The 20,270-nt window shown below is 56.3% G+C and overlaps 3 protein-coding genes across 3 annotated transcripts; 1 reads left to right on the forward strand and 2 right to left on the reverse strand.

The window, feature by feature from the left end:
• Positions 1-723: 723 nt before the first annotated feature.
• CTSE (cathepsin E) lies at positions 724-4,552 on the reverse strand. The gene is made up of 9 exons (XM_048327408.1): positions 4,454-4,552; positions 3,773-3,926; positions 3,068-3,185; positions 2,366-2,484; positions 2,080-2,279; positions 1,728-1,850; positions 1,501-1,642; positions 1,313-1,411; positions 724-1,119 (listed from the first exon to the last, which is right to left on the reverse strand). The coding sequence occupies exons 1-9, from the start codon at positions 4,510-4,512 to the stop codon at positions 955-957; spliced, it is 1,179 nt and encodes a 392-aa protein (XP_048183365.1). The 5' UTR covers positions 4,513-4,552; the 3' UTR covers positions 724-954.
• A 3,090-nt stretch (positions 4,553-7,642) lies between these two features.
• Positions 7,643-13,061, forward strand: RHEX (regulator of hemoglobinization and erythroid cell expansion). Its single transcript, XM_048328361.1, has 6 exons — positions 7,643-7,978; positions 9,534-9,704; positions 10,177-10,265; positions 10,830-10,985; positions 11,335-11,393; positions 11,866-13,061. The coding sequence occupies exons 2-6, from the start codon at positions 9,682-9,684 to the stop codon at positions 12,070-12,072; spliced, it is 534 nt and encodes a 177-aa protein (XP_048184318.1). The 5' UTR covers positions 7,643-7,978; positions 9,534-9,681; the 3' UTR covers positions 12,073-13,061.
• Positions 13,062-13,078: 17 nt separating this feature from the next.
• AVPR1B (arginine vasopressin receptor 1B) lies at positions 13,079-16,563 on the reverse strand. Its single transcript, XM_048328360.1, has 3 exons — positions 16,475-16,563; positions 15,110-16,078; positions 13,079-14,431 (listed from the first exon to the last, which is right to left on the reverse strand). Exons 2-3 carry the CDS (start codon positions 16,062-16,064, stop codon positions 14,133-14,135), a joined length of 1,254 nt encoding a protein of 417 aa, XP_048184317.1. The 5' UTR covers positions 16,065-16,078; positions 16,475-16,563; the 3' UTR covers positions 13,079-14,132.
• Between the last annotated feature and the right edge of the window lie 3,707 nt (positions 16,564-20,270).

Genomic DNA, 20,270 nt, shown 5'->3' on the forward strand with positions numbered 1-20,270 from the left:
ACAGAGCAAAGGCCTGGATAAAAATAACCTTTTCTGAGCTTCCCTTTCTCGCTGCCTCAGGGTGCATCACTCGTGAGCCACCTCTGCTCCAGCACTCTAACACACCCCCCATGCCATCAGCAGTCACGTGTGCCACAGTCACTCCTGGGGACCCCCATGGCCAGGAGCCCTCTGCAGCCCCCCTCAGCCCCCCAGGGCCCCCCAGAACCCCCCAGCCAGCCCAGACCAGGGCTCAGCAGCTCTTTTGTCCCTTCTGGTGGCCTTCAAGGGCCCACCAAGCACGCAGTCCTTGTAAGTTCCCCGAGGGAATCAAAGTGAAATTCTCTGGAAATCACCAGCTGTTCTGGGAGTTTTATGGCACAGAAAGAGCCCCAGGGTCTTTCCAGTCTCCTTGTTACCTTTTTGTTTACCAGCACCAACTGCTGACTGAGGAGAGGTGTATTCCCAGTGCTCCCTCGGCCCCTGCCCTGCCCGCAGGCCCATGGGATGCTCAGGGATGGCCACAGACACCTCTGGGGTTTCTGCTCTACCTGGGGGCAAAGCATCTTCTTCTTTCTGCCCCTTGGGAATCCCAGGGGAGCTCCAGCCACGCTGGGAGTGCAGCCCTGGCAGTGCCATGGATCACCCAGAGAGGAGGGCAAGGAGGATTTAACCCCCAGTGCAACCCTTTGAGATGTGCAGGATTTCTGCTGGGCTGCTGCTGACAGAACATGAGAGGCTTGGGTTTGTTAAAGCTTTTATTGGCTCAGGATTGAAAAATGGAGAATGTGCAGAGCAGATCACAGAGCTGCTCGAGACGCTTTTATATCACAGTGTCCTGGCGAGGACTGGACTTCTGCTGGGCTCTGCAGCTGCATCCCTGGGTGTCTTCACCCCCTGGGGACACTGAGGCCGTGGTGACATCCCCTGCCCTGCCGAGGTCAGTCCCTCTCCTGCCCCATGGATGTCACAGCCCTAAGGGACGGCGGGGGCCAACCCCACCAAGTTATTGCCACGGTCGAAGACGGAGTAGAACTGACGGATGAAAACATCACCCAAAATCCAGAGGGGTCCCGTGGGAGGGGGGATGTCACTCCCCTGGAAGCCGCTGATACAGAAGGTCATGTCAGCGCCATACTCCTGGGGAAGGAGAAGGGGAAAGCTGGGATGAAGCCGAGAGCCTCGTGCACATGGAAACACCCAGGAATGGTGGCGAAGCAGAAACCAGCGGGGTTTGTCACCCTCGGGGACACTCTGCCAGCTCCCAGCGTCAGCTTTGCCACTGGAGCTGCTGGGACTTGGGGTTGGTGGTGCCGGGGAGCCGCAGCCATACCACGAGGGTGTAAGCCCGGGCGCTGAGCGTGTAGGGCAGCCCGTTGATGGTGAAGGTCAGGTCAGGCATCACGTCGAGGTTGCTGCACTCCACGGCGTACTGGAACACAGCTGGGGGCTCAGGATGTCCCTTCCAGCAGGGAGGAGTCCCCAAGCTTTGTCCCCTCCTGTCCCCACCCTGGCTCTCACCTCTCCATCCACAGACACAGCCCCAATAAGGTTTTGCAGTTCTTTGATCTCCTTGGTGGGGCCCGTGATGAGCGATGTCCCGGTGTCCACGATGGCCTGGCAGCCGTTGGCACAGAAAGTCGCTGTCCCACCCAGCTGGATGCTGGAAGAGGGGAGAAGGAGCAGGAGGGATTTGTCCTGCCCTCCCAGCCCAGCCCTGCCCTCCCACCCTGCCCAGCACCACTCACTTGTCCAGCTGGATCTGCCAGTACCCCTGCTGGGTGACCGGAACCCAGTTCAGGGTGCCCGTGAAGCGAGAGGTGTCAAAGCCCCCAAAAAGCAGCTCTCCTCCCTGGGGGGACTCAGGGTTCCTGCAGGGAGGAGGGAGAGGAGGACACATGAGGGATTTTTTCCGTTTAGCATGAATTTACCCCAAATTTCTCCCCACAAATGCTGTAAGGCCAGAGGTCTGTGCTGCTCAACCTGGTACCAAAAACCCTGCATTGGCTCAGTAAAATATCTGTATTTTGGCAGCCCCTCCCGCTCCCTAAAGCAACGCCAGACTCTGAGCAACACCCCGGAGCAAAGCCGTGTCCGTACGAGCTCATGTAGACAGAGAAAATGGGCAGCTCCACCAGATTTTGGGCCATCATGTTGTCGAAGACAGGGGTGACCCCATCCACGGCCAGGGAGGGATAAGCCAGCCCAAGGATCCCATCGAACCCAGCATCCAGGAAGGCTTTTCCCGGCTCACTGATGCTCTCTGCAAACTGCTGGTTGCTCACGGTGAGACCCTCAACCTGCAGGGAGGAGGCGGTTCCGTGTTGAGCCTGTGGGCAAGTCCCGGGCACATCGTCCAGAGCAGGGGACCCCAAAGGGCACTCACGGCTACTTGGTCGGACCCGATGATCCCCGTCAGGCTCCCGGTGCCGTACTGGATGGAGAAGGGGGTCCCTATCGCCTGGTAGGTGCTGGACTGGGTTGGCCGGAACCTGGTGTGCTCAGCTGGGGGAGAAGATGGGATCTGTCACCAGAGATGTCATTTTTTTGCGTGGCCACAGCTGCCAGGAGCCATCACCAGTGAGGAAAAGTGATGGTGCAGCGCGGTGTCACCAAAACTCCTGGTTATGGGGACTCCGCTGAGGGACCTGTTGGAGTTTTGAGGGGGAATGAAACCTCTTCCATTTCAGTCTGAAGGGTCCAAGGGCTGTTGGGGGGAGCAGCATTTAATGAGTCCCCAGACGAGCTCTGCTCTCCCTGCTTTACAGCCAGCAGCAGCCCCCGGGCACTGCCGGATCCAGTCACATTCCCCAATTCCCGCTGGGCTCCGGGGCAGCCCCGGGGCTGCTCGGGGATGCTCCATGTCCCACAGCAGCAGTCTGGGCTCTCTGGGGTCGGCTGATCGCTGACAGCCCCAAAAAGCCACATTTGTCCCCTGCTGAGCCCCTGGGCTGTCACCCCCTGCTTTGACCCCTGGATTTCTGTCACGTCTCTGTGACCTACAGGGCTCAGCTGGGTGGGGGCGGCCCCCAAGACCTTGGGGTTGGTGCCCGGTGGCTTCTCTGGGGTCGGGGGGGTCCCCACTCACCGCAGGCTTTGCTGACACAGTAGACAGAAGGCACCCAGAGGTTGGAGGAGCCCGTGTCGAACACCACGGTGAAATTCTGAGGGGGGGTCCCGATGGAGATCTGCCCAAAATACTCCATCTGCCGAAGAGAGCCCCGTGAGCCATCAGCACACCCAGAAATGCTGGCACGGGGGAGCCGGGGGTGTCTGCAGGGCACGGATGGGGCTCGGTGTTTGATCTGCCCCAGCCAGGCTGTGCCAGGTGGAAAAAAGGAGACAAATATTTAAGGAACAACAATGGGAACTGAGGACAAAAGGCCGCACGGTGGGGGCTGGGCCCTGAGGGGACCCTCGTCACCAGCCGGGAGCTTTGGGGACAGGGCGCTCCCCACTAGGGAACGGGATTGTCCCGGGGAACCCCCTCCACCTCGGGGTGCTCTGTGGTGGGCTCTGCCCTGGAAAGCGTGTAACTTGAATTTTGGAGGAAATCTGTCCCCAGGGGGTGGGCAGAGCATAGCAGGGAGGGAGGGGGCTGGCAGTGCCTGCCATGAATGCGCTGCCTTGTCCTCATCCTCACATTCCCGGGGACAGAGGGCCGGGCAGGCAGCGAGCCCTGGCACGGCGGGCACCGCCAGGAGCCGCGGGATTTGTGGGAAGTGTTTGGGCATCGGGCACGGGGCTCAGGCAAATGGAGGGTGCTGCCATCCCTCTGAGCGCCCCTGCTCACATCCAGGTAGTTGACGAGGGGCTCGTTGGTCTCCGAGAAGGCGGCGCAGTCCTCGCTGTCCGTGTCCAGCCCCCCCTGGGCTTTCCAGAGGTGCGAGAGCCGCCCCTGATCCCGCAGCAGCTTCCGCAGGGAGCGGCGCCTGGTCAGGGGCACCCTGGGGAGAAGGGTCCTGGTCACTCATGGAGGTGCTGCCGATGTCCTGCAGTCCCTGTGCCCACCCTGAGGGTCCCGGCACCAGGCCAGGATGAGGGTTTAGAGCCCACATCCTCCCACTGCAATGATTTCCAGCCGAGGCCCAGCGAAAGAGGGGCACTTGATGTGTTTTAGGAGGCAGGAAATGAAGGCCAGAGCGCGCAGGGGAGCATCCACGCCACGGCGGTGGCGGGACAGGCAGCTTGGTGTCCGTGCTGGGAAGGACCTTGGGGCTGGGCAGGATGAGCAGGGCCAAGGGGAATTCAGGCCGGTGTTTTCTGCCCTGTCTGCATGCACAGACCCCCTTTGCAGACCCCTCCTGCTGCTCACAGGCTCTGCCCAGAGGGATGGAGAACCCAGAAACCCCAGAGCGGTGCCACCGCTCCGGCACAGCCGCGGGGTGTCCAGGCTGAGCTCTGCCATCCATCACACCTGGGAGTGACCCCCCAGACCCTGGGGAGCCGGGCTGCACCCTGGGGACCCCCTTACCTTCTCAGGGCGCCGGCCAGGCCCAGGCAGAGCGCGGCGAGGAGGAGCAGGCGCCTCATGGCGTGGCTCGGTGGCCGTGCCCGCACCGGCAGCGCCGCGGTGCCGCTCTTATACCGACGGTGCCAAGCCCGATAAGGGCCCTGCCAGAGTCAACACCGGGCTCGGGCACCCCGAATGAATCACTGGCCACGGCCCAGGCGAGGCTGAGCGGGCGCTCCAGGGTCACGTTTGCTTTTCTGGGTGAGGACGGCGTTGGGGGACCTGTGGGAGCTGAGCAGGGGCTGGTTTGGCTGATTCTGGGGCAGTGGAGGCCCCGCAGAGGGAGCAGAATGGGGTCCCCGTCCCAGCACCAGCCCCTTATCCACTGGTGGAAACCCCCCAAAACGCTTTAGGGGAACATTTCCCTTCTCCTTCACCCCACAGCCCCACCCCAGGGACCTGCCCGTGGCCGTGGGGTGCCCCAAACCCCGGCAGCTGCGGGGAGGTGCAGGAAAGGGATGCGTTTGTGCCATCAGGGCAGCCGCCGACCTCATTTTAAAAGGCACAGACTAATTAGCAGTGATGAGCGGCGCGGGAAGGTGCGACTTTCCCTTCCACACGCCGGGAAGGAGCAGCTTCCCGTGGGAGACAGCTCCCCGGTGCTCTGCAGCCGCTAATGGGCTCGTCCCCGGTGAGTTTTGTTTAACTCGGGACGGGCGTCTCATTAAAGCCTCTGCGAGTGCAAACAGCAAATGCTGATGAACAAATAAAGCCTTCAGCTATGGGGGGAGCCAGTGGGGGCAGGCGAGGGTTTTCCTGCTGCCGCCATCTCCCAGGCCCGGGATGATGCTGTTTTCCTTATTCTCCATGGTTTTGGCCTTACATAATCGAGGGTGGGTGCTAAAGGGGGTGTTTTGTTCAGCGAGCCCCATTCACGTGATTAACAGGGTTTAGCACCGTGCTAATCAATTTTTTGTTTGTCCCAGTGAGCCTGTTTTATCTAATTAAATTTTATCTCATCAAAGCCCTCGCCCAGGAAATTAAAGTCCTCATTCGTGAGGCACAGGTACCAACGGTGGCTGGGGACAGCTGAGTCACGTCCTGCTGTCACCGGGACCTGGTGTCCCCATCCCTGGAGATGCTGCCAGGTCCCTCCTCTCCCCGGCTTTGCAGGCAGATTAAGCTTTAAAAAATGCATCAAATATTTCTCGATGTGAGCAGGAGAGCATTGGGTACAGCACAGTTGATGCCGATGGCAAGTGCAGCTGTTTTTCCAAAACAAATGAAAATTCCCTGCATTCCCCCACGCTGCAATGCTTTATTTTTATTTTTTTGTGGCTTTTATACAAATTTATTATCTCCTTCGCCTTTTGAGATGCAGTTTAATGTACCAGCCTCTCTCCTTGTCCTAATCACATATTCATGGATTAGAAAGAAACTTCCTAAAACAAAAGCAGCTGCAGCAAGTGCCAGATCAGCTGAAAACAGCAAGTGGATTGTTCCAGACATGGTTTATAACCTGAAAATCCTGTCAGGAAACACAGCCTGAAGGGTCACTGGGCTTCGGAGATAAACGTGAGGGTGAGCAGCAGCACAGACACGCCAAACACTTCAAGTGAAATAGTTTATTTTGTGGAAAAGATTCCCCAATTGGATCATCATAATCTGCAAACTCCTGGCAGCGGGTTCAGTATTAAAATAGGAAGATGAAAGTTATAACGAGGCCAGACCTTTCATTTAGGAATTTCTGCAGTTAAGCAAATCTATTTTGACTTTTTAGTTATTTTAGAAGCAGTTTGATAAGCTAAACTCTCAGGGGCACTTCAACATTTCTATTTCAAGTGGAACAAAGTGGTGGTGTTTTTCTCAACGTTTTGGGAGCAACTGGACCGGATTTTCACAGCAAATTGGATCAAAAAGGCTTTGTTGCATACATATTCCAGCTGCACCTCAATGTCTGGAATGCACAGGGAAGAGATGCCCAATTTCCAGCTCGTGGTGTCCCTCGGCTTGGCAGGGCCAGCCCGTGCTGCTCTGTAGAAATTGAGGAAAGGTGACTCCAGCTCCTGGAATATCCCAGGCTGATAAGTCAGGAATGGCCTCTGCCAGGCAGGGGCTGTCCCTGGGTGCGTCCCACCCCTCCAGGGCCACAAACCTGCCCTCAGGTGCATCAGAAATAGGTTTTGCCCCTTGGGTGGAAAATGTGTCTCTCACCAACTGGGTGTAAAGCGCTTTCCTCCTTTAAAAAACCTGTTCTCAGGCTAAAAATGTGTTATCTGTGTTCCTTTCTACACGTTTCCTTTAGTGGAGCCACCACCACGACTGATTCACAGGGTGCCCCAGCAGTGTTTTCTGAAAAACCCTTTTTTTCTGCCTTTATCAGACACTTCTCCCACCTGTTAATCTGTTTATCCACCACCGAGCCCTGCAAAGCGCTGCAGCAGCAAACTCTCACCTGAAAAACATCAACAAACAAGCAAGTTTCAGTTAAATAAACCCCAAAATATTCACCTGGGCTGCAGCAGCTGTGGGGAGAGCAGGACCAACATCTGATGATGGAGCTGATGGATGGTGGGAGCCCCACGGGCCCAGGGATGAGGGGGAATTTGGGAAGTGACCCCAACTCGTGGTGCAGCTCCTGGGGGAGGTGGTGCTTCTCGGGATCTTCTCTTTGCTTTTAGACAATCCAGGAGGATTCTCTGGGGTGGTGTGTCCCTGGGAGAGGATTGCTGTGGGTGGTGGAGATGTTTAAAGGTCAGCAGGCATCATCCCCGTGAGTCAAGGACCTTGAAAAAGGGGAATCTCTTGTTCCTGACCTTTCTGCCAGGGAAGAGGCTGGGCTGCTGCAGGGCTGCTCCGGAGCTACAAACCCCACGGTTCCTACAAAACAGTAGCCCAGCACTCCCCAAACCTCCTGGGAACCCTCAGGATGGGGTCTGCCAGGCTGCTGCTTGCACCCCAAATGTTGCAGAACATTTTCCAGAGCTCGGGCAGGTGGAGGTCCATCCACCCCCAGCAGACACGGAGCCAGGTGGTGTAAAATGCTTTATCCCTGTGGAAGAGTGTTCCACCATTTGTTGCAGTGGGGATCCTGCAACAGAAGAGCTTTCCTTGGAAGCACCCAGAGCTCGTTTTGGCAGCTGAGTTACTCAGGGCTGGGCTGGGCACAGCTCCCTCAGCACTGCTCAGCTCCAAGGAAGCTCAGCTGAGTTTTGGGACAAAGCCGCTGGAAGATGGAGAATTGATGAAGAATTGGTGGAGGGGTGCAGGGTCCCAGGAGCCAAACAGCTGCAGAGCAGCAGAGAAACACCCAAATATATTTAAATGAGACCGCTGACAAGAGGGGAGGCGTCATGGAACCTCATGTGGGCTCGTTGGTGCCTCTGACCTGGGGGTAGAGCGTGACCGCATCCGGCACCGCTGCGCTGCCGGACCCCGCGCTGCACCCAAAATGCTGCTGAAACGGCCCTAAACCCTGCTGCCTGCACGGCCCCAGCTGCCCCAGAGCTGGGGAGAAGGGACGGTGTGGAGAGCTCTGACCCCCAGGTAAATCAGCGCTGGGCACCGCGCTCCGCCGGGCGCTGGATGCGATGGCGTGGAAGCAGAGGGGTGGAACAACGGGAGGAGAGCGGGGCTGGGAATCTCCCTGGGCACGTGTTGCTGCCATCCTGAGCTTCCGTGGGCCAGCTGGGCCTGGCTCAAGTGGGATTAAAATAATTTGGGGCTTTCTGGAGTTTTTACTCACCTTCAGCCGAGCGCGGATGCCTCGGGTTGACCCCTCACTGCTCGGCCGAGGAGCAGCTCCTCGCAAGCCTTGATTTCAGCACTTTTCTTGAGAAAAAGCTGAAGTCCTGGGGGCTGCAGGCTCACAGAAGTTCCCTGAGACGCCAAAAAAAGCACATGTGGTGCCAGGCTCTCACCGGCTGCTCTCTCGAATCAGATTTCTCGATACCCAGCCGATATCGGCGCCTCCATCTCGCCGTACCCATCTCAGCACAGAAGCTGCTGCTGCTGGTAGTTGGATTTGGGGCTTATTTTGCAATTTCCTTTTGAGCAGCTCATTTCTCAGATCCTTATCTGCTGCTGCAGCAGCATCTCCTGCCCCACAGTAGGAAATGAGCCTTTTGAGAAGGGCAGTCCTTCGAGAAGGATATCTGGGGACAGGTTTGTTCAGTAAGGGAGGGGGGAAATTCCTGCAAGAAATGCTTTTTTGGCTTGGCACCGGTCAGGCTGTTTGGGTGAGTGGAATTCTGCAGGAGGTTGGTGGTTATCAGGAAAGCTTTTGATGAATTGGGCTCAGAAATGTGTCACAGAGGAAATGACAGGATCTGCTCCACAGGGTGGATAACGCCTTTGCTCTATCAATTTATCCATCAAATTGTCATGGCTGCTTTAATCACTGTCTCAAAGCCTCAGCTGAAGATCTCTCCCTATCAGCCGTTTATAAATAGGGAGTTTATAGCACTGAGGGAAGATTTAAAGTGCTTTTTTTTGCAAGTGGAAGCTCACAAAATGAACACCCCTCCCGCTATTTTTTACAAAATCAACACCCGTATTTTTTATCATAAATCCCTGGAGTGTTACTGCCAGAAGTCCCAAGCCAAGGGGCCCAGCCCCTTGGTGTTTTCTGATTTTCTGCCTTAAACCCTCTCAACTTCTACAGGATTGAAGCTCTCACAGCATTAAATCCGAGGTGTTTCAGACACAGAGGTGTTGGAGGGCCTCCGATATTTCTGTCTGGACCTTGTCTCACACCAGAGTCTCAAACCAACCCACGACCTTCCCCTGGTTACTTTTTCTATGGATTTTTTTTTTTTTTTCCAGACTATAGTTATCTTTTTGGGGGGTTTTGGGGTTTTCTTGTGGATTAAAAAAAGGAAATAACGAACCGTGGGAGAGGATTAAAGCAAGAAGAATGAATTTCAATTCTGTCGCCACGGTGGAGCCCAGAAGCTCCAGACAAGTCTCAGATATGACCATGTATAAAGCCATTAATTCAGTGATAAGGGAGGGCCTGTGGCTCTGTGAGGGTGTGAGCCAGAGGGATTCTCACAGGGGGAGGGCTGGGATAAAATAAAAACCCTTTATTTCACATCTGCAGTGTCCAACCACCGCTTCCAAGTGCTGAGCCTGATCCTCAGCTCGTGTGGAGCAGCGTGAGGCTCAACAGGACCATTTTTGTGGGCTGCCACCAGGTCTTGCTGCCTCTCTGTGTCCCCCCCAGCACCTGGAGACGCCTCAGCAGGAGGATGCTCAACAGCACTTGTGAGTGGTGAGTGCAACACCCCGGGGCACAGAGCCCTTCACAGCGTCCCTGGAACCATCCCAGGCCCGGCTGGATGGGGCTCTGAGCAACCTGGTCTGGCTGAAGATGTCCCTGCTCATGGCTGGGGGTGACCTTCAAAGGTCCCTTCCCACCCAACCCATTCCATAAATCCATAATTCCATAAATCCATAATTTCATAATATCTGTAACTTCTCTCTCCCCTCCATCACTACATTCCCCCGCTGGCAATGAGGCTTTTGAAAACCCTTCTGAGGACAGGCTCCCAAAAACGAGGGGCAAGGAACTCAAATCATTCTTGAAAACCAAGCCCCACATTTTGGGGCACATCCCCCCAAAGGACAAAAAAGCAAAACCGAAAGCTGCCAGCAAGCCCGGGCCTAAAACACGTCTTGAAGCGATGGAGGGATTGGAAAGAATTCGGTGATTTCAGGAGACTGAATATTTTTCTCTCGTTCAGCTGGATTCCTGCTGTCACATCAGCTGTCACCTCTGTGCTCCACGCTCTCCTCTTGCTGGCCCTTTACATCATGCTCAGCAGGAAAATTGGTAATTACTGCCTTGGTGGCTTTCCCTGGGGATTTCTTGTTTTGGGCACCGGGGTGGAGTGGGAAAGGGGCAGGGCAGGGCCAAGCTCGGGTCCAGGCTGGGGGTGAGCTGTGGGTGACGTGGGCAGTGGCAGTGAGGGTTGTACAACCTTGCATTGCTTCAAAACCATCTTCTTTTATTGCTCTTTTAGTAAAGTGCTGGGAAAATACCAAGAGGCAACTCACAGAGTATTAATTCAGATGAAGCTGCAGTTTGTAGCAGGAAATTCTTTCACACCAACTGCTGCTGACATTTGCACAAAGCCCAGCTCCTCTCGGGGTCAAAGGCATCCCAAACTTGCCAGAAGAGGCCTTGGCACCGTGATTTGTCACTGGGGCCTCTCCTGGTGGGACAACAGGGCACTGGATCATCCCAGCAATTGAATTTATGGATATGTGCCTGCTCCAGTGCACAGCAGTAATCATTTCGGGGTGGACTGGTTTGCACTGGGGCTGCTGGAGTGGGTGTGGGGTGGGGTGTGCTGGGCACAGCCGGAGCCAGGGCTCACTCTCCTCTTGGTCACAGCCCAACATTCCCGTGGGATGCAGGCGAGCAGCAGCCCTGGGGAGCATCCCAGCCCTCATCCCGCCCCAGCTCCGGCCCCGTCACCGGGAGGGGACAAGGCACAGCAGCCTGGGGCACAACAGCCAGGGGCACAAAACCCAGCACCGGCCTGCGCAGGTAACGGGGTCCTGCAGTGCCAGGGCATTGTCCTGGCACAGGGATGGGAATTTTGGGTGGCTTTTGTGTGATGTCTCTTCCTTACGAGCTGTGAACAGCCCGGGGGTGGGAGCAAGGGGTGAGCAAAGGGCCAAGCAGGAGCAGGACTGTGCCCCTGCCTGTTGCCAGGGCTCCTGCCCAGCTGGGCTCTCCTTGCCCAGTTTCTCCCAGGGAAGTGAAGAGGGGAGGGATCACACGGTTTCATTTTGAATTTTCACTCCTGAGCACATTTTCTTTTTCCCCCTGATCTTTTTTTTCCCTTTAACCCCCTGGGAAGTGCTAGGGCTGGTAAATGTCTCCTGTTTTTAAGGGAGCAGTGACACATCTTCGGAGACCTCGGAGGACTCGGACAGCTCTTCCTGCCCTCAGGTACCACAGACACAGAGCCTTTGCCAAAACAACCCCAGCCCATCTTTGTCCAGCTCCAGACCCCCAGAGCAGCTTCAGGAGGGGTAAATCCATCAAATCACATTGAAATGCCATAATTAAGGCTGGGAGCATTCCAGCATCCCCTATCCAGACGGAAGCATCCCTGGGCACATGAGGAAAATTAGGAAACAAATCTTCCCTGTGAGGGTGGGCAGGCCCTGGCACAGGGTGCCCAGAGCAGCTGTGGCCGCCCCTGGATCCCTGGAAGCGTCCAAGGCCAGGCTGGATGGGGCTTGGAGCACCCTGGGATGGTGGAAGGTGTCCCTGCCCATGGCAGGGGTGGAATCAGATGAGCTTTAAGGTCCTTCCCACCCAACCCATTCCATGATTCTCTGAACTGGTGCATGGGCCAAGGGCAAAGGCTCCTGGGTGGGTGCTGGGGCCTGACCTGGGGCTCATTTTGCTCCTGCAGGGCCCTGGCTCAGAGGAAAACATCAACTACACATCCCTGGTGTTCGTGGGGAAAGGCCAGGAGCCGGGCTCTGCCCAGGACTACGAGAACATGAAGACTGGGATGGATTATGTCAACGTGGACCCAAAGAAGAGGAAAATACTTTTCTGGCCCTTCTCCAGCCCCAGGGCATCCAAGGGTGTGGAGTACACCGAGGTGAAGCTGTGACACCCGGGTGAAGCTGTCACACCGCGGTGCTGCTGCTCAGAGGTGCCCAGAGCCCCCGGCAGCTGCACAGCTGGGACCGTGCCCCTCCCCTGGGGCACTGCCTGGCACGGGCTGCACCACTTGTACCGCTCTGAGCCGCAGGCACAATTTCCTTGGCGTTTTCCTTAAAGGCAGCACTGTTCCTGAGGGCTGCGGGGCGGTGCAGGAACCCTCAGAGGGTTCCTGAGCTCTCCACTTTTGTGCCATGGCCCTTTTTCCCTCGTTTCATGAAAGCAAATGGAACATCCCCCCCCAGCCTCTCAAAATGGGCTGCAGTTCGGAGAGGGAGATGCAGCGATCCTCCAAATACCCACTGAACTGGCTGGCAGCTCCTCTCGATGTTGCTTTGCTCATCAGCCTCAGAAAATCCTTTTAAATGCAGTTTTTCCACTGGCTTTTCCCTCACCACCCAGCAAGGATGATGTTCCCTGTCTCCCACCTTTTGCTTTTCCTGCTTTGTCCCTGCTCCAGGTGCTGGGGTCGGTCTCTCCCCCACCTGGGCAATGTCCCTGCTCCTCACTCTGCATTTTGTTATTTCAGATCTTTCAAGAAATAAACTTCCAGAGTGCCTGGGAATGGGAACTGTGCCCCAGTGGGAGTTCTGTGAGGGGGATGGAGCTGCTGCCTCCCAGCATAGCGCGCCGTCCTTAGGGCTGGAGCTGCCCCAAGTGCGTTTTAAATGGGCTCAGCCACGCTGTGATTTAATGAAATGTTGTGAGACAATTGATTTGGGATCGATCACGGCAGGGGGAGCCAGGCACTCCTGGTTTCATGACCTTGGTGTGCAGATCTGGCCCAACTCAAAGGGCATGTGAAAGAAAATGTTCCAAAACCCCCGACAAGTCCTGGGTAACATTGGAAATCCCAGGAGAGGTGTGACTGTGGAACTGGAGGTGAGGCCGAAACCAGTCAGTGGAAGCTTCTGAGAAATCTCCTTCAAATGCCTGGCGATTAAAAAGTGAAAATATTGAAGATTTCAAAATATTTTACTCCTAATGTCTTATTTTTACAGCTTTAGCCTGTGCTAGTGGAAGGAATAATGCCCGTGGCTCGCAGGGAACTGGGAACCTTCGCTGGGACACTTGGACAACTCCATCAACAGCTTTGGAGCTCGACTGCCAGAACAAAGGGATGCTCTTTCCTGCTTCATCCGTGATTTATTCCTGCACAAAACAGCTCCTTTGAGAAGGGCAGGGGCCAGGCTGGGACTGCACGGGAACCGAGTTCCCTGCTCTGCGAGCCCTGGGTGGTTTTGGGACCCTGATCCCTGCAAAATCAGCCCAAAGCAGCAGCAGCAGCAGCAGCGTGAGAGCAGCTCTGCCTGGGACGCGGCAGATGTTGAACACGGGGGTTGGGGCTGGGAGGGGAAGTGGGCACGGAGGGGGCAGGACGTGCCCGGCTGAGCTGGAGCGGGGCCAGGGCTGCTCGCAGCAGCTCCTCGGGGTGCCAGTGCCGCATTTGGGGCGCTCCAGCGGGCACAGCGGGTGCGGGACAGACGCGACTGCCCCGTCCCTGGCCCCGGGGTGGCAGCGGGGCAGTTCCGGGCCAGGGGAACTCTGCGGTGCCCCGGGGCGTGGGACAGCTCTGTCCTCGCTGCCTGCTCGGCCAGCAAGGCCCCGAGGGTGCGAGAGGAGGAACTGGCGGGGATCTGGAGCAGATGGGGCCGCGTTGCCGTGCTCAGGCTTGCTCTGCTGGCAGCTGGGGAACGCAAAGCTCGCGTCTCTCCAGGAGGATTTTGCGGGTGCAGCATCCCCTCTTCCCGAAGGATTCAGCATCCCCTTCCCGGAGGAGAGCAGCCAGAGGTTTCCCTAAACACGCGGGCGGTGGATGCTGTGGTCAGGCAGCGGCCGGAGGGGCTCTGTCCATCCCCCGATGGTCGCAGCGGACACGGCGCGTTCGGCAGCGAGGACAAGGCGGACAGCGACGCTTTTCTGGGTGAAACAGTGAGATTTCTGCAAAGCGCGGTGCCACCAGGCGGGGAGGGCCGCGCTCTGCAGCGACAGAGCGGCCACCGCCGCAGCCTAGAGCGTGCCCGACTCCGTCACCCCCTCGTCGCAGGGCGAGTACGGCTCCCTGGCGCTGTCCCCGCGCAGGGGGACCCCGGCCTGGTGGCTGTGGCTCAGGATCGTGGTTTTCCTGCTGCACAGGCTCCCGGTGGAGTTGGGTCTGCGCAGCCCGGCCCGGCGGCGGCCCCGGCAGCCCCGGCAGCGCCCGGCGTTCTGCAGGAGGTGCCCGCTGAAGAACAGGTAGATCCAGGGGTTGCAGCAGCTGCTGAGGCTGGCCAGCAGCATGGTGATGCTGAAAGCCACGTCGGTGGACTCTGGCAAGGCGAGAGAGAGAGATGAAACGTCCCCAGGGGCTGGGCAGGGGCTCAGTGGGCAGCGGGCAGGACCCGGGGGCTCTCCTGGCTCCCATTCCCACTCCCATTCCCGCATTCCTTCGGGCAGGAGAGTTTGCAGAGCCAGGCTCTACCCTTCAGGTGGGGGATGTTCTGCAGTGGGAACGTGCTGGAGCACATCCTCTGAGAGGTGAGACCCAGCCGCTTCTGAACTTTCCTTCAGCCTCTTTGCTGCCCAAAGCATCTCCCAGAGGACTTTCAATCTTGGGTGAAGTTCCTTCTACTGCTATGAAAGCTTGTGAAAATTTTCAGGAAAAAAAATTAACCAATGAACTCAACAATCCCCTTCTGAAACCTCTGTAAATTCCCGCAGGAGAGGGAAGGCGCACATGGCAAAGATATCTTTGCACATCCCTGTGGATGATGGCCAGAAATCATCACTTTTTCTGGTGAAAGGAATGATTTACCTCTGAAATTTGTATTCCATAAACATTACTGGGGACAAAATCTGTAGCCCTACCCATGGTTTGTTTTGTTTTTTTTTTTTAATCCCAAAATGACAGACAGCTCTGGTTTGTTACAAACCCAACCACATTCCTGGGGTTCCCAGGGCTCTGCACCCTCTTTGGGACCACCCCCCAACCCCCCCCCACCACTCACCATCGTCGGGAGCATCTTCGTCCCACACTGACCACATCTGCACGCTGAAGAAGGGCGCCCAGCAGGTGACATAGGCGGCCACGATGACGAAGGTCATCTTCACGGTGCGGATCTTGGCGCGGGAGATGGTGCGCACGCTGCTCACCCGCGAGGGCTGCCCGCCCTTCCCCGCGGGGCCGGGGGCAGCAGCGGCGGCTGCCGCGGGTCCCCCCGCGCCAGGGGCACCGCTCTGGGTCTTGCCCTTGAGGTTCTTGCAGATCTCGTGGCAGATGAGGCTGTAGCAGACGCTGAGGACGCCCACGGGCAGCACGAAGATGCACAGCGTGGTCCAGGTGATGTAGGCGCGCGCTCCCCACGGGTACCCGAAATCCGCCCAGCAGTCCAGCACCCCCGAGCCCGGGCGCACCTCCCGCAGCGAGAAGATGAACACCTGGGGCAAGCTGAGCAGGCAGCTGAGCAGCCAGGTGGCCCCGATCATGGTGTAGGCCTGGCGGCTGGGCTGCTGCAGCGACTGCAGCGGGTGGCACACGGCCAGGTAGCGGTCCAGGGTCATCACCATGAGCATGTAGGTGGAGGCGAACATGCTGAGCACCTGCAGGTACTTGACGGCCCTGCAGAGCGCGTCGGGCCCCAGGAAGCGGTAGGTGACCTTCCAGAGGAGCTGCGGCAGCACCTGGAACAGGGCCACGCCCAGGTCGGTCAGCCCCAGGTGCAGGATGAAGAGGTGCATGCGGCTCATCTTCCTCCTCAGCCGGTACATGGCCAGCAGCACGCCCAGGTTGCCCACGGTGGCCACAGCCAGGATGGTGCCCAGCACCCCGACCTCGGCCTTGGCCAGCTCCTCATCCCGGGTGTGCAGCAGCGTCAGGTTGGGGTCCCCTGCCAGGCTCAGATGCCCCTGGCTGTGCCCAGGCGGGCTCTGGTGAGAGCTGTTCCAGCCCCAGCCTGGCTCCATCCCTCCAGGAGGCTCTGCACGAGAACAAGCAGGTCCAGTGCTTGTCTCTGACGTCCTGTTGTCCCCTTCCCTGTGTCCCCAGGGCTGCCCCTGAGCTCCAGCTCCTCTGCCCCTGGCTGGGGGCTGGATGTGCCTCCTCCCGCGGTCCCCAACCCCAGGGCAGGCTGTCACCTGTCTGCACCGCACTCACCCTGAGCTAAGCAATTCCCTCTCTGCCTGGGCTGAAAATATCCCTGTGGAGCAGAGAGGTGCAAGAGCCCCTGGTTCAGAACTTGATACTTCTCTGCACTAAAGCTTCTCAAATCCCCTTTTCTCCCTGCACTGCTCGCCTTGTGCATCCCCTTTCACCCCTGCGCAGGTAAATCCGAAGGGAAAGAGAAGTTCTTCTTAAAAGCAGCAGAAAACCCTACAGAGGCTGCATCGCTTTGGCTTTTTCATCCCAGGAAGAGCAGCCAGGTGAGCGTGTCCCAGCCCCGTCTCCACGGGGAGCGCTGGCGGCTCTCGGTGTCCCCGTGTGCGAGCAGCGGCCCCGGGATGGGTTTTATACCCCGGCAGGTCCCTCCCCGGTGTCCCCGTGTGTGAGCACCGGCCCCGGGCTGGGTTTTGTACCCTGGTTTCATCCCTCCCCGCCGGCCCCGTGTGTGAGCACCGGCCCCGGGCTGGGTTTTATACCCTGGTTTCATCCCTCCCCGCCGGCCCCGGGCTGGGTTTTATACCCTGGTTTCATCCCTCCCCGCCGGCCCCGGCTCTGCCGCTGAGCGCTGCTCCGGCCAGGTGAGCGCTGATCCCCTCCGGAGCTCTCCCTTCCCTGGGTTTGGCAGGGGGATTTTACCAAATGGGATTCCCAAAGGATGGGAATGCGCTTGTCCCCCGTGTCCCCTCCTCTGCTGGGGACAGTCTGCCCTTGGTTTGCAGCGTCCCTGCCAGTCAGACTCCCCGGATCTCTGCCCTGGGCTTCTCCTGCTGGGCTCTCTCTGTCCCAGCGCCTGGGGACGAGGGGATGCAGGTCCCCCACAGCAGGAGCCAGACATCCTCCGGTTCGTGCAGCTGAGCCCCAGCCCCGCAGCAAAGTCGCTGCAAATGTCATTTATCGGCACCATTTATCGGCCGGGGCTGCCTCCTTTGATCCGCTGTCCCTTCCCTCCTCTGTGGGAACGGGATGGGGATTGTCCCGAAACACGGCAGAAGCCTCAGCCTGGCTGCTGAGGCCTCACCTAAATTCTATTCTTTTCCTCCACCTGACAGAAAACCACCCCGAAGCTGGGGAGTCAGGTTCTGCCCAGCCACGGCTCACCAGCATTTGCCCCATTTTTTTTCCAAAACCTGGAAAAAAATCCATGGGAAAGGGAAAGCTGATGGGGAGAATGGAACTGGAGGTGTCCCAGATTGTGTGTAAGGCTGGGTGTGGGCCGGGGGAAGGGGGCCGGGCAGTGGGATGAGGGAACTGCAAATGGCATAAAAAATTGGATTTTTTTTTTTTTCCCATGGGGAAATGGGGAATTATTTTTCCCACGGGGAATTTTCCAGTGGAGAAAATCCAGGTGAGTCTGGAGCTGAAAAGCTCTTGGATCTCACCTTCCTGAGATTTTGGGCACCTCCTCATGTTCCCTGCCCACCTTTTTTGGGGCCTCCAGTGTCCCTTCCCACAGGGGTGTGATTGCCAAGCATTTTCACAGCCTCCGTGCCCAAACACCCCAGTGTGAGTGTGTGTGCACACGATTCCACTTCTGCCTGGCAACATCCAGGCCTTGTTTGCCCTGCTGGCTGCTGAATTATGGCAAGAAGAAGTGAAACCCATCCATTTTCAGCCATTTTTTCCCTTTTTCTGTGAGGAAAAAATGACAGCAGTGAACCAAAAATCACCTGACATGGGCTTTGTCCCTCCTGGTGTGTGCTGGACATGGCTCTGCTTCTCTGGCTCCCTGGCTGCTGATATTCCACTGAAATTCCCTGTTAAAAAAAGCTGTTATTTGCTGAATAAATTTGCAGATAACCTCTAATAACTCTAAATGAGCTCAGTTTGTGTCTAATTAAAAGACATTCATCCTTATGAGGCCCTATGGATATAAAGTGCCCAGAGAGTGCCTGGTGGAGGTGCTGTGGGTAGGAAGGGTTTTGGTGGATAATGTAATTTTCTGTGTTTGTGATCAGCTGTCTGATTTTCAGGAAGATTAATAGAGGGCAGTGCAAAAAAACCCCAAACCTTACAAAGCAATGAAAAGCTGAGATGAAGGCAGGGATGGAAGGGCAGAGAGAAAGAAGCACTGGGGGGGTTTTGAGGGCAAAGTTGGCTTTTTCTGGCAGCATTTTGATTTGGGAGCAACTCCCTTGGAGTCAGAGCTTTTACTCCAGGTTTCCCTGAGTTCGGTTACAAGGAGAATTCTTTCCTGAAGCTGCTTACAGGAAAATGGGGTTAATTCACGAATAAAAAAAAATCACCCTTGGAACACAGAAATTCAATTTTCTTTAGGGGCAGCGATGTCATCACAGGAGAGAATTTTTATTTTTTCTTTTTTAGCAGATAGAATGGAAAATAAACTCATTTTCATTCGTGGGTTTGCTGAACATTTTGAAGCACCACCGGCAGTTCCAGGTCTTCAGCAACACCAGGGCTGGGATTTCCAGCATGGAATTCCTGCCTGAGGAAGGCGCTGGGTTGTTCAGTGCTCCGGGAGTTTCAGGTGAGTGATGGCCCAGCAGTGCTGGGCAGCCCAGTCTGGTCCCAGTTTGGGCTGTTCCCCCTATGCCAGGCCTTGGGAGCAGAGCCTGGAGGAGCTGTGGGATGAGGAAAACCCTGCAGGTTTTTAGCAATGCATTTTTTGTGTCCGGGAAGGGCACCTGGGTGGGGTTGGGGTGACTTTCAGCACCCTGTGCTCCCGGACTGCTGCAGGGTGAGCCCTGAAATGGGGTGAAAACTGCTGTGACCCCTCCCTTCCCCCTGGGAGAGGCTCAGGGACCACAGCTCTGTGTTTCTGAGCTCCTAAATTCGGTTTGTCAGGGTAGCCCTGCATCACTCCGCTCCTTTCGGGCAGCTCTGCATCAGCACACCCCAAGGCAGAGCACGGGAAACGCTGTTCCCCTACAGCTGCCAGCCTGTGCTCGTTCTGGGCAGCACGGGCAGAGGTTTCGTGATTGCAAAATCGTTTGGCACGGCACCTGGGGGCTTTGTTTTGTGGGCAGCTTGCTGGTTAAATAAATAAAACGTGCTGGCTCGGGTTTATGTGCTGCTCTGGCTGCCTTCTCAACACAAATATTTCATTTGTGGTATGTGATGCTGTTAAATTTTATTGCTGACAGCACGGAGCAGGCTTGGTCTGTCTTTAGCATTTAATCACTGAAATGTTTTCTGTGGTTCGGGTCAGGAAAAGCCAGATTTGGTTCATTTTGTGCTGGTTCAGATGCCATAAAATTAATGGTGTTGCAACTGCTTTAGAGCATCTTGGGGTTGTCTCCTTGGAAAGGCTGAGGGCGGTAATGAGGGCTGGGAATTCCTGGTATCTCCTGTTGTATTAAATGCCAGCTCTCTGTCCAAATGAAGCCATGAATGAGCTCCCCCTCCTCCTCCTGAAAATATAAACTGCTGAGACTCCAAAGCCCAACGTGCTCTTGCTGTTGACCTGTCTTTTGTCCATTTTTTTCCTCAAGTTTGGACAATTTGGGTGCTGAAAAATTGATGTAATTTGATTTTTTTTCTTTTTTTTATTTTTTTGTGGCTTACAATGTCTGTGAAGGGTTCTCAGGAAAGTCACTTTGTGGTGTCTGTCTGGGGGAAACAAATTTCCCTGCAGGGTGGGCGTGGAGCAGAGGATGTGAGTGCACCTCTAATTGGGAGTGCAAAAGGACTCAAAACAGTCCTGGTCCCTTCTAAAACCTCATGAAATGCCCCAAAAATGTTAAACTCTCTCTAAATGTTCACCTAGGACTGAAGAGGAGCTTCCATCACTTAAAACCAGAAGCAAAACCTTTTCCAACCTCACCTTTTCCAACCTCGCCTTTTCCTCCTCCTCTTCCCTCATTCAGATTTGGTTTTTTTCCACTTAATTAAAACCCCTGCTCCTGATTAATATTAGAGAGCCTGTGTGGGTGCATAAATACATCTGCTGAGCACATGGGGAGTGCCCCAGAGCGGTGCCTGCCGGGGACTCTGCTGGGCAGAAGGAGAATTTTCAAGGAAAATCCATGGGAAGCTGTGAAAATTGGCAAGCA

Source organism: Corvus hawaiiensis, chromosome 24, assembly GCF_020740725.1.
Source record: "Corvus hawaiiensis isolate bCorHaw1 chromosome 24, bCorHaw1.pri.cur, whole genome shotgun sequence".
Lineage (NCBI taxonomy): Eukaryota > Metazoa > Chordata > Aves > Passeriformes > Corvidae > Corvus > Corvus hawaiiensis.